Here is a 13,149-nt window from a genome sequence, read left to right as displayed (position 1 = left end):
TGAATAGTGGGGTAGCTGGCAACATTAGGATGACAAGGTAACTTTATTTTCTGGTTCCTTTTAATTTCTTTATCTCCAATTCTTCCCACTTCTTCTCCAAATCCATTCAGGGACCAGGACTGAGTTGCCCTGTGTTACACAGGTAGTTAGTGACAGCTGGAAATTCTCCCTATTAGCCGATTTTCTCTTGATTAAATGAAAAACAGGACAGAGTCCTTAGCTATTGTGAAGATGGACATTCAACAAACATATGTTGAGTATTTAGAACATACAACCCCTCATGTCAGGTTTTGAATAAGTTGTAGAAATGAGTCTACCAGTCTCAATAAGAAACAGACATGGTAACTATAGTGCAGGGTTGAAGATTTAAGATGCCCTCAGAGAGGTGTAGGTGACAGCAACAATGGCAACAGCAGCAATAACAACAGCATTTACAGTGTGTCACCCCTGTGCAAGGCAAATGTTTTCCATGAATCTCATCATTTAATCCTCAAAATATCTCATTTGAGGTAGGTCTTATTTTTTTTCCTATTTTCCAGAAGTGGAAACTGGATGTAGGAAAGTTATTTTCTAAAGCTCACACAGCTAGTAGGTAGTAGAGTCAGAATTCAATCCCAGCCGGCCCTGCTGCAGAGTTCAAGCTTATAACTATGACTGTAAATCACAGATTCAGAGGAGTAATTGGAGGTGGTTGGGGGAGAGTGAGAAGGCAACATTTGCAAATGGGGAAGGAGTTGAGCAGGAAAGGTGGGAAAAGTCACTCCAAGCAGAGGGAACAATAAAGGCATAATGGGAGCATGGAGCTGGGAGACAGAATGAAGCACAACTTGGCTTGGTTGGAGCCTTGGCTAAGCTGGAAATCATAAGGAGGTGAGCCTTAGGTGGGGAGCTAGGGACATACTAGAGACCATCTTACTTCCATTTTGCAGAGGAAAAAGTGAGACACACAGAGAGAAAGTGACTCATCCAGTGGGTTAGTAGTAGCTGAGATTGAGCTTCTTTTTAAATTCCTTTACCACCTCCTCCATCCCTTGTGACAACAGCTGGTCCTACTTCTGCCTTTGGGTGGGACTCCACTCTGCTTTAGCAGGCAATGTGCCTCCTTATTTTGAGGCGGTTTCTCCTTCAGCCACTAGATGCAAACAGTGACTGTCATCAGCTAGGTTTGTGGTTTCTATTAGTGTTCTTGACACCATTTATTTTCTGCTGGGTGTCTTGGACTTAATTCACCTATTATCTCCGTTGGACATAGCTAGAGGTAAAAGCATATGTAAGTGGTGTAGCAAAAATGATTCATTCACCACGGTTGGATGGTGGTACCTAACTCATATTCAAAACCATCAGGCTCCCCATAGGGGTTTCAGCATACTTTCCTCGTCAATTCAATTAGTTATGCTTTCATTTTTTTCTGTCTAGAGCTCAATACTTCTTTGCAGGTGAACAACTCGGTTTCTTGGTCACAGATGCCATATATCCAGTGAGGGTTTAAAAGAAAAACAAGAGGTCGTCTCTGGGAAAATGCAGAACCTACGAAGATGTAGCTAGCCATAAATAGGTTTCTCTGGATACAGGAATTTAGGGACCATCTTTCTTTTAGTGCAGCCACCATTTATGGTCTGGATTTTCCAAAGTATATGAAAGGAAAGAAAAATACAGCAATCAGATTTCATGCTTGGAATCAAAAATGGAGGGGAAAAGGAGAAAAATACCCTTAAAAATGTATATATAAATAAGATATTCCAAGTGTGTCTAAATGCAGTAAGTACATACGGTGGTTGTTTTATTCCTCACCATTCTTTTAGAGCTCTCAAACTGGTGGCATACAAGCTGAATCTAGGCATGCTTTTGTTTGGTCTGCATGGAGTTCCCATGGCAATGACTATCCAGAGCCGAGGGGGAGCTATCCTCTCTAGCTGACACATGCATGTGCCGTTCACCACAGCCCCCGGCTGACTTCCACTCCTATGCTATTGAACTTACACTAATTATCTGTGTGATTTTGGCTATGTCCCTTCCTCTCCCTGTCACCCAGAATCCTCACCTATCGAATTGGGATGGCCATGTTAATCACACTTTTATTTTATTTATTGCCTGCCTCTTCTCTCTGGAATACAAGCTCCAGGAGAGTAGGAGCTTTTGTCTGCTATGTTCTGTGATGTCTCTCACAGTACCTTGAACAATGTTTGTTAAATAACAGTTGCTAAAGAAACACTTAATGAATAAATAAATGAATAATTGGTCCTCAATATCCCTTTCAGCTCTGTGAAAAACTTTCTGAAAATTTTCCTATTGTAATTTTGGAGAAAAAAAATCTCTCCGTCAATTAAACTGTTCAAAGTATAAACTTCCAGAACAATCTAGAGACAGCAATTATGCTTCCCCCTTGCTGATGGCCAGAACTGCAGGCTGAGACACAGAAAATGATGGTTTCATTTGCATATCCAGTGAAGGCTTTTATTCTCCTGTCACTGCACTCATTTTAACATTTCCATGCTGCCTTTGGAGCTTGTGAAACTTCTACTTTTCTTCTCAAAGGTCTGTAAAACTGCTCAGTAGCAGAACCTGGTTCTGGGTCTCACCATCAGGTAGCAGAAGATTAAAATGGAAAAAGTAGGAGCCATTGATCTGGAGTTCCACACCCTATCTCCCATGATGGGGGCCACCCCCACACAGTCCATGCACACTTCACACCTGCCATGACTGCAGAATCACCTCACCTGGGCCAGTCCCTTTGTGTTGGTGTTGCTTGCTAATGGAGAGGAAAAAACTGTCAAGGTGAAATACGCCGGTGAAACATGCCGGTGAAACATGCCGGTGAAACCCTTGGTAAGTTCCTCTTGCTGGCTTGGCCTGCAGAAGGCAGGGTCATCAGGACAGCCAGGCCCCTGCTTTGAAGGCCACAGTCAACACCCCTGTGCCAAGGGCCTCGCTAACCCAGCAAGTAACATACTATAGGGTAGTGAGCTGGCAGACCCTGGGCTCCATGTTTACGGCTTTTGACTCAATATCAAACTCAATGCTTTTGACTCAGCATCATTTCCAGCTGCCGTATGGGCCTTGCTTTCTGTACTTTTAAGCTGACTTCTCTGGGCAGCACCCTAGTTCAATGACTTCCAAACTTTAATCCCATCAGCCCTGGGGCAGAAGTGGGTGGGGAGGCTTGTGAAACATGTAGAACTTTCTCTCCAACTGCAGAGTTTCAAATTCTAGAGAGCGGAAATGAAGTCTGAGAACCTGCATTTGGACAAACATCCCAGGTAATTCTGACGCAGAGGGTCCCAGCAGAAACCCCCATGCCTAGTCTCAAGACCCAGATTAGCTATCGCACATTTCCTGCTCATCATTTTTGACACATCTTTGTGACACTGTTCCTTGTAGAAATGAACCTGTGGCCTAAATGACGTTTGCATTTTCAAAATGAGAAATGTTTGACAATTTCAGGCTGCCTTCATCAACTTGCCTCAATATTTACTCTCAGGCTCTTTCTCTTCCCCACAATACTCCAGTGACATCAAGAAGAGCAAGAGAAATGGATTTGCACAGCTCTTGCTGGGATGGGAGGACAGAGAGCAGGAGGTGGAAAGAGGGAAAAGAGGAAGGTTTCTCATAGACTCTCAGTGCCAGAGGCATACTGGTTACTATGAAACTTGTGTGTGAATGCAAAGGTCAGGCTATCATTGGTTATTGGCTTGGGCTGTCCTCATTGGCCACCATCTTCCTACCATGAGTCAGTTAAAAGGCCCTCAACAAGGCTGGGCACAGTGGCTCACGCCTGTAATCCCTGCACTTTGGGAGGCCGAGGTGGGCAGATCGCAAGGTCAGGCGTTCAAGACCAGCCTGGCCAACATGGTGAAACCCCATCTCTACTAAAAATACAACAATTAGCTGGGCATGGTGGCACATGCCTGTAATGCCAGCTACTGGGGAGGCTGAGGCATGAGAATTGCTTGAACCCGGGAGGTGGAGGTTACAGTGAACCGAGATCATGGCATTGCACTCCAGCTCTGGGCAACAGAGCAAAACTCGGTCGTGGAAAAAATAAATAAATAAATAAATTAGTGGAGGGAGGAGGTTATAATATCAGGCTCCAGGAGACCTCCAAAGCACCATCACTCCCCCCGCCTTAGACTTCTTCTCCTGAGAGTAATTATCTCCACCAGGTGGAGACAATTATTACACATTCCAATTCAGTCTATGATCAAGAATAAAAGAGAGAATTCTGAAAGCTAAAGTCATAATTTCCCATTTTCCTCCATTCTCCTAGCACCCTCTAACCTCCTCTCATTCTCTTACTAAGGTCACCTGAACCCAGGAAAATATTGATGCCATGGAGAAGCCATTGGGAAAGTGGGGCCATGGGTGTAATAAGCTGAAGAAGCTCACTCTCAGTTCATTTGAAGGCAATGGAGCCTCGGGCTGAGACTGCACAGTAGGGTAGCATTGGATTGGGCACCAATCAGCCATAGGTATCGCCTGGGTGATCTTAGATAAAATGTCTTTCCCTCCCTCTCTGGCCTCAGTTTCCTCATGTGTAACATGGGGTGGGTAGACTAGAGCATCCTATTGATCCTGCCCAGAGCTAATAGTCCCTGGAACTGTGGTTCCCTGTTTTCCAAATGCTTCCTCCCTCTTGGACTCACCCTTGATTCCTCCCCCTCCTCGTCCTCATAGATCCAATCCATCAGCAAGTCCTGTCAATTCTAGTCTCAGAGTGAACCATAAATCCATGTCGATGACCATCATTATAATTTCCATCACTGTAATTTCCTCAGGATGGCTGTGAGAGACTCTTGTTTGGTCCCTCTGCTTCCACTCTGGACTCTTCTCTGCCCTAATTCATTTTCCTCATAGCTCCCCAGAGTGGTATTTTAGCATGCAAATCAATCCTTCCCTTGCTTAAAACCCTCCAATGGTCTTCCATTGCATTTAAAATAAAACATCAAATTTAAAATGTGACCACAGAGCCCTGCACAGGCTTCTGCCTCTTCCTCCAATCTTATCTCAAACCCCTGTTCTCTTGATTCACTGTAAGCCAGACATGCTTGTCACTCCTCCAGTCCTTGAGAGCACTAAACTCTTTTTCACCTGAGAACCTTTGCATATGGCTATTTATGTCTCTTAGCTTTATACAAGTCTAGCTCATTCTTACCCATCAGCTCCTCAGAGAAACCTTCTCAGAACACTCTAAGTAAGGCTTGTTTAATTCCACTTCTTGTATTATCTATTGCAACAGCAGGTTCATTTTATTCATAGCACATCCCAGCTTACACATTCACGATAATTTGTTTAATGTCTCTCATATCACTATACTGCCAGCTCCTTGAAGCAAAGGCTCCTGCCCTCCACACTCCATCACCAATATATCTTCATATCCTCAGCACTTAGAACCATACCCTGCATGTCGTAGGCAGCTAGCAATATCTGTTGAATAAATGAATGATCTTGACCACACATATGGGGAAATGGACCAGAAATGAAAGTTGAAGGAACTAAAGATAAATTTTGTCTGTGATGATTTTTATTCCTTCTTTAACATACTCCTCAAAATCTAAAATATCTGTTAAAAATAGGTCTTTGGGCTGGGCACAGTGGCTCATGTCTGTAATCCCAGCACTTCAGGAGGCCAAGGTAGGCAGATCACTTGGGTTCAGGAGTTCAAGACCAACCTGGGCAGCATAAGGAAACCTCAACTATACAAAAAATACAAAAATTAGCTGGGCGTGGAGGCTTGTGCCTGTAGTCCCAGCTACTCAGGAGGCTGAGGTGGGAGGATGGCTTGAGCCCAGAAGGTCAAGGCTGCAGTGAGCTGAGACTGCACCACTACACTCCAGCCGGGGTGACTGAGTTAAAAAAAAAGTTGTTTTTTTTTGAACAAGAAGCAGGCTTAAAAGTAAATTCATGGGTCCCTTTTTAATCTCACCATCAACCTAATTAAAAAAATAAATTGTAATCTGTGATCATAGCTGAAGTGATTTTTAACTTTCACTGTTAAAATGGGTTATACAAAACCAATTTATTGAATATACATTTCAAAGGGTGGGTGGAGGAGTCTTTAAAGCATTTCAGTAGCATTCTCTGGCATACACCATTGACTGTGCTAATTCTGGATTATTTCTATCTATTCATGGTGCCAGTGCAGAAAACATTGATTTTAGGCACAGTGGCCAATACTGCCAGTTGATTCCCTCAATATCGATTCCTACCCTGCCTACTCTAGAGGTTGGAAAACCTAAATTCTTGCCTTCTCAGCCTCTCTTGCCACTAGAAATAATCATGGCCACTGTCCTGACCAATGAGAAAGAAGCAGACATCTGTGTGGGGTGGAGAGTATTTTGTTAAGCTTTTGTTCTTCTGATCCAAAAAGACAGAAATAGAAGGCAACTCTTTTTTTCCTTCATGCTGTTTGAACATGGACACAATATTTGGGAACTGCCATCTTATGAACAAGAAGAAAAGGCCAAGATAATTTACAGAACGGCCAATCTGGATTTCACCACAAGCCACTACCTGCTACCACTTTTCTTATATGTGAGAAAGATAACCCTCTTTACTGGGTTATCTTTGTCTTTACCATATTACTATGGTCAGGTTTTGATGTTATTTGCAGACAATTACACTTAGCTACATTTTGTTGGTTTTGGTTACTAGACATTAACATCAACTTTGAAGAGATTAGAAAGAGTTAAAGCTACTTGTGGATAAGTGCAGATATATGCAATTCAGATGAAATTGATTTCCCCAAATACTAAACTAGGAAGGGTTTATGACATTTTCTTTAAATAAGCAGCAAGATCAGTTAATTGAAGCTCATTTGGAAGGATGTTTGATGAATGTCAGCTTTAAAAGCCCCTTCTACTGCAGCACCCAGAGTGTCTAACATAGTGCTGTGCATATCAGAAGGTCATGAAACTTACTGACTTCATCAGGAAATATATAAACAACAATGACAACAAAAGTTTCTACTGACGTTTTTCATTGTCTTCTTAGTCCCTAACTTTGATCATTGTCTTAGCATCCTTGTGTTTTTGTCTGGTTCAAGGTAAGATGAAGTATATGTCTCTTCTCTTCTACATATATTTCCAAGAAACATTTTAATACATTCTCACTCTCAAGGGAGATTTTACAGGCTCCTAAACTCTGGGATTAACCAAGGTTGGCTTGATTTAAAAAAGTCCATCTCAAGTGGATCAAAGTTCTAACTTCCTTTGGCAGTTCACTCTTGTGTCTGTCAGACCTTTCAGCCAAAGTCACCAACCCTTCCTCCCAGTTCCTATGAGGAGGAGTCTTAGGAATCCAGATGTGCCTGGTCTCTGGCGTAAACCACTGGCTATTTCTGCTTTGTTAATGGACTTCTCGAGAAGAAGGTATTAGGCTTTCAAATCAGTGTGAACAGTGGCATCGTTTCTTCCAGTGAAGTTTAGACAAAATCCAAGTTAAAAAAAATCAATTAACATAATAAAAAAAGCATCCAGTTATAGCGCTTCCTGTGTGAAGGCTGGGTACTGTGTTATAGGATCTATACATACTTCTAAACTTTCCAACAAGATTTGAGGTAGAAACTATTATTTCCATTTTATTAATGAAAAAGAGGCATAGAGTAGAGTTGTTTTATGAAAATCAGGGAGGAGGGAGGCTGTATATGTTGTTCAGTCTCCTCTTCACCTCAATGTCAACTCCTATGATACCCTAGTGGAACCCTCAGAAGTCCAGAAAGCATAGTTTGAAAATCCTCTTGCAGCCAGAGGTCACAAACTCAAACACCCTCTGGGGCCAGCTGAGTAACACAGGAACAAAGAAGGTCAGGTTGGGGCTGGGGTGAACCGTGAATGCGCGGACCTGTTCAAGAGGGAAGCTACCACTCAGTTTTGGATAACCATTGCCAAATTCTGTACAGATTAAACAAAAACCTGTCTGACAGAAGATTCAGTTTATGGACCACAAGATTGAAACCCCTGGAGGAATAGTGGGGAGAAAGAAAACACACCCTGAGATCACAGCATAAAGGTTCTGTGAAAAGATGAGATGCTCACTGATGAAGGAAATAAAGGAGAAAAAACAAGTTCGTGGGTCTTCTCTGACACCTGCATGTTGTGATGGCCCTACATTATACTGACTAGTTAGGAATTGTTTCTTCCCACTGTTTATCCATGGGCCTGATTTATTTTTAAGCAAGCCCTTCCCCTGCTTGGTTCTCTCTACTCTTCACCATGTGTTTGCCAGTATTGGCCAAGCAGCCAGTCTCACACCTCCTCTCCCACGCGCCCCCCACCCCCCACTGTCTTCTTATTTAAAGAAAAACAAGATTATAATGAACGATGAGACTTTCTAAGTTATACAGCAGGCCAAATAAGTCCTGAGGGAAGCTTGTTAGAAAGAATTTACTCCATTGCCGCTTAGGAATATTGGTCCTCCTTGACAATGAAATGCAAAACGTAGATAGGTGGTAAAGATGCCTCCAGCACATGTCTATGAGACCTTGATATTATGCACTTATGCCTCCAGATCTATCCATGGAGGCCAAATTCTGAGCCATGACTCCCTGTAGGCTTTTGAAATTTGGTAATCTAAGAGAGTGCCTACTGGAAAAAGAGTTCATAGACATTAAGCAACTGTAAAAGGAAATAGAGTCAGTGCTTATTTATCAGGCAAATTGGTGGGGAATTGTGGCATGCACATCCAGAATGTAGTCAGAAGAACAGGAGGTCAGTAAATGTGGACTTGGTCTAGATTGGCAGCTTTCCTACCTTCCTCACCCCCATCTCCTGTCCACCCTTTCCCTTTTCTTAGCTTCAGTCACTTTTTTTTTCCAAAATAAATTGTGTTCACAAGTCCAATATATAAAACAGACAAAAATGGAGCCATTCTGATTCCATGTGGGGGGCTAAAATCCCACTGATTTGGTTACCCGAGTGCTTTCAATGTGATATCTGAGGCACCTCTGAGAAATTCCATTTTTTTCTTCTTTTTTTTTTTAAGACAGAGTCTCACTCTGTCACCCAGGCTGGAGTGCAGTGGCATGATCTTGCCTCACTGCAACCTCTGCCTCCCGGGTTCAAGTGACCCTCCTACCTCAACCTCCTGAAATAGCTGGAATTACGGGCACCTGCCACCACATCCAGCTAATTTATTATTATTATTGTTTTATTATTTTTTATTTTTAGTAGAGACAGGGTTTCACCATGTTGGCCAGGCTGGTCTCGAACTCCTGATCTCAAGTAATCCACCTGCCTTGGCCTCCCAAAGTGCTAGGATTACAGGCGTGAGCCACCACGCCTGGCCTGAAATTCCACCTTTTAATCACAAGAAACAAATTTCCATCATCACTGGAACTAGATTATTTCCAGAGTCTTTCTCAGAACCAAAGAAAAGGAGAAGTTTTTTCTCTTTAAGATGAAGACGCCAACATCTACTAGGGTGAGGTGACTTTCTGAGGGCCGCATAAAGGGCCCATGTGCTAGAACCAGTGCTAGAACTTACTCATAATCCAGTGCTCTTCCCACCATGCAGAAGTAGGAAAGGACAGCATTCTGAATCTCAACTCACTTGCCTACTAGCTGTGTAACATTGGCAAGATATTCAACATTTCTGTGGTTCCTCATTTGTAAAAAGAGACATGATGGGAGTACCACCTTATGTTCCTGTAAGGACTCAATGAGATAAGGCATGTACAGGACTCAGAACCTTGCTTGGCATTTGGTAGGTGCTCCATAAGTGTTAGTTGTACCACACAATGCTCCCTTCTTTCCTATGTACCTTTCAGCTACAACGCATCGGTCATAATTATGCCTATTAACCTTGACAGAGCACATCAACCCAGACAGCAGACAGAGATGGCCCAGCTACAGGATGATCCAGATAATCCACAGCGTGCAATGGACAGTTGATTGTAAAGAATAGTTGAAAAACTGAATACAGTGGTCTGAAATAATTCATCTCTTTACTTTTCAGTATTTAAAAAATAAACAAACAAACAAAAAAACAAACAAACAAAACCATAGCATTAGGCAAAGGGATTGAGAAGAGCTGACTGACCTGGGAGAAATGTCACATCCTTGCTGCATGAAGGCTCCCAGGGAGAACCACAAACTGTTGAATATCCCAAACTCATTGGACTGGTCACTGGTTGTCTGGTCCCGTCCTTCCTCAAACTCTTCACTGTGCCATTCATAGGGACTGAAGCGGCTGACCAGGAAGAGGACAACGCTCACTCCAATGTAGGCAAAAACAATGCACATCCAAATCTCATAAGCCAAAGGATCAAGGAAGGAGAAGACACCCGGCTTGGATTTCTGTGGTTTTTTAATCATGATGGAGATCCCCAAACTCATAAATGGTTTGGAGAAATCTATAACTTCTTCCCGGACCAAAGTGATAGTTAAGGGAGCCACAGCCACATCTGCTCTCTGAAAAGAAAAAAAAAAAAAAAAATGCAGGTGAGCTCAGCAACCCTTTTCATTCTCTTGTTTTTCTTCTTATTGTGACTATTCTTTTGTGTCTTAAAGGATATGAGAGTGGGAAAGAACCTTTGAAGTCCAACCCCTCCTACTCTATAAAATATTTTTGATGAATGGATGGTCAGCTCAATATCTTACAAGAGATTTTCTAGTTATTTGACTGTTCTAAATGTTAGAGGCATCTTCCTCATACTACAAGAAGGAAGCTGTTGTGGTATCTGTTGTTTTTGCCTGCTCAGCAGCCCCACTCCCTTCCTCTGGCAGGAGAACCATTCTTGCCCCACTCTCAATCCTGCAGGTTGGAATGGGTCTGATCACTCTGGCTACATGGGGAAGCAGGTGACCCAGGTCCCAGTCAATCCATGTACCCCACTACCCTGGCCAGAATCATCCATTCAGGGATGACATAGGACTCAAATGGGTTTAGTGAGAATTAGTCCTGAGAGATGCAGAGGATGACCCCTTATGTCATAATTCAGGCAACTGTAAATTCAGGGCTTACCCTGGATTCCCTCGGAATCTGTGTCAATACATCCCTCTGTATTGACACAGAGGAATCCAAGAACATGAGACAATGCGTCAGTTTGCCTAAGTCAGTTTGAATTGGGTTTCTTTTTCCTGCAACCAAGATAGTCCTGAGTAAAGGTCAATTTAACTCAATATTTATTGAACACTTACTATGTGCAATCTGCAGGCTGAAAGTTGTAGGTAGACTATGGTCCCCACCCTCAGGAAATTACAAATTAGGAGACATTGAAACACACAAACAATTTTCCAATCTACAAGGTGGAAGGGGTATGTGTTATCCAAGATATACAGAGTACTGCCAGAGACCAGGGAGGGATTCATTCTGGCTGCAGAGATAGGGGACTGCATCTTGGAAGAGGTGGCATATAAAGTTGGCATTGAAAGAGGGGTAGGACTTTGACAGGTTGCTCTGGCATGGAACAGCATTCCAGGAGGAGGGAACCATGGGAATAATAGCCTGTGATGAAAAGGTAAAGTAGTATTGCAGTCATTTTCTTCTTCAGGAAGAAGTCTAAGAAATACATATATAATACAGTTTTTAAATTTCAAATCCAGCATGCAGATAAACATAAAAAGGTTGCAAGAAATATTCATCCTTAGGCACCCAGCACATGGAATCACCAACCATGCCTTGTTCTCCTGTCTTTCCTACCTCTCTCCAATGGCAGAAGCACTGGCATCTACTCAACAGAAAGCCACTGCTCCTGTTGGCCTGAGATCAAGAGATCCTGGAAACCTAAGAGGATTTCCATGGAGAGATGCCATAGCATTCATTTCTGAGATGAGAGACATGCCTATGCAGGTCTGTTCAAGGCAAATGGCTTTCTCTTATGCTGTACAACAGCCCAGATGTGAAGCTGGTGACAGATGCTGTGCAGGTCAGGGTGCTGACCACCCACCAGCTGGCTGTTGCTTAGAGATTTCCTCTGGTTACTTTCATTGTCTGGGATTTTTGAGAAGGTGCTTTAAGTGGAATAGAAATCCTGGCTTCAGGATGAATTAAGTTTTCACTTGTAGAAAGAAACTTTCCATTAATTAACGTGAAGTCAGGTGTAAATTTCATAGCAATTCTGTTTTTTCCCCTAATACCCACTGCATAAATCTTGGTAATTTTTACAAATACAAGACAGTACAGGGGAGAAGGTATTTACTTTTTTGTTTGTAAACCAACAGAAAAAGAATGGGGGAGACAAGTAATGGAAATGACTTGGAGGGATTGACCACAAGTTATCCAGAAGGGAGGTGGATGAAGACCAGCTCTGAAAGGGGTAAATGATATTGCATGGATTTGTTGGATGCTTCCTAATGTGATTTAATAAGAGATCATAGACTGGAAATCATTGATCCATATTGCCTTTTTTTTTTTTTTGAGACAGGGTCTTGCCCTGTTCCCCAGGCTGGAGTGCAGTGGTGTGATCTTGGCTCTGCAACCTCTGTCTCCTGGGTTCAAGCAATGCTCATGCCTCAGCCTCCTGAGTAGCTGGGATTACAGGGATGTGCCACAATGCCCAGCTAATTTTTGTATTTTTAGTAGAGGTTTCGCCATGTTGGCCAAGCTGGTCTCAAACTCCTGGCCTCAAGTGATCTGCCTGCCTTAGCCTCCCAAAGTGCTGGGATTACAGGTGTGAGCCACCATACCCGACCTGTTCCGTATTGTCCTAAAGCTTAGTTCATTTTGTAGTTCAAAAATTTGTTCAATAGAACATTATTTCTGGAAGGATGGTTAATAACATGAAAATAACATAAAAATAAACATGCTTGGGTCAGAACTTCCCAGAACCTTTAGATGACCACAATGCACTGAGAATTTCCAAGAGGAGTAAGTAGAATGTGGCATTTCCAAAACTATTTGGCCATGGGTCATTCATCTTCTTAAGCATCAAGAGGTACCCATGTATGTAAGATACACACATACTGGGAGATGCTAAGTTCAACTACTTCATTTTACAGATAAGAAACTCATATCTAGAGAGGGAAGGTGGTTTGTGAAAAGCAGTAGTATTTTAGCTTGGTTAATATCGACTGAGAGGCCTCAGAAGTTGATTTCCACCACCAATAACTGAGGTTCTCACTGGAGCTTCACTGGGTAGTGGAGGGCACAGCGGATCTCAGACCTGGCTGCTCTTCTCTGCAACTGGCTGATTGTGTAGCCTCAAATGAAACAGTT

General features: G+C 42.7%; 1 protein-coding gene across 14 annotated transcripts in view; it reads right to left on the bottom strand.

Annotated features, from left to right (window-relative positions):
• The window catches only part of GRIA1 (glutamate ionotropic receptor AMPA type subunit 1), a 343,495-nt gene that overhangs the window by 113,443 nt on the left and 216,903 nt on the right, over window positions 1-13,149 (bottom strand). For all 14 annotated transcript variants that reach the window (XM_063811598.1, XM_054684728.2, XM_054684729.2 and 11 more), the window contains one exon: window positions 10,033-10,403. In XM_063811598.1, coding sequence (XP_063667668.1) covers window positions 10,033-10,403 — 371 coding nt within the window. The remainder of the gene's footprint in view (window positions 1-10,032; window positions 10,404-13,149) is intronic.

This window comes from Pan troglodytes, chromosome 4, assembly GCF_028858775.2.
Source record: "Pan troglodytes isolate AG18354 chromosome 4, NHGRI_mPanTro3-v2.0_pri, whole genome shotgun sequence".
Lineage (NCBI taxonomy): Eukaryota > Metazoa > Chordata > Mammalia > Primates > Hominidae > Pan > Pan troglodytes.
The sequence above is the reverse complement of the archived record's forward strand: the minus strand, read 5'-3'. Positions and strand labels throughout refer to the sequence as shown.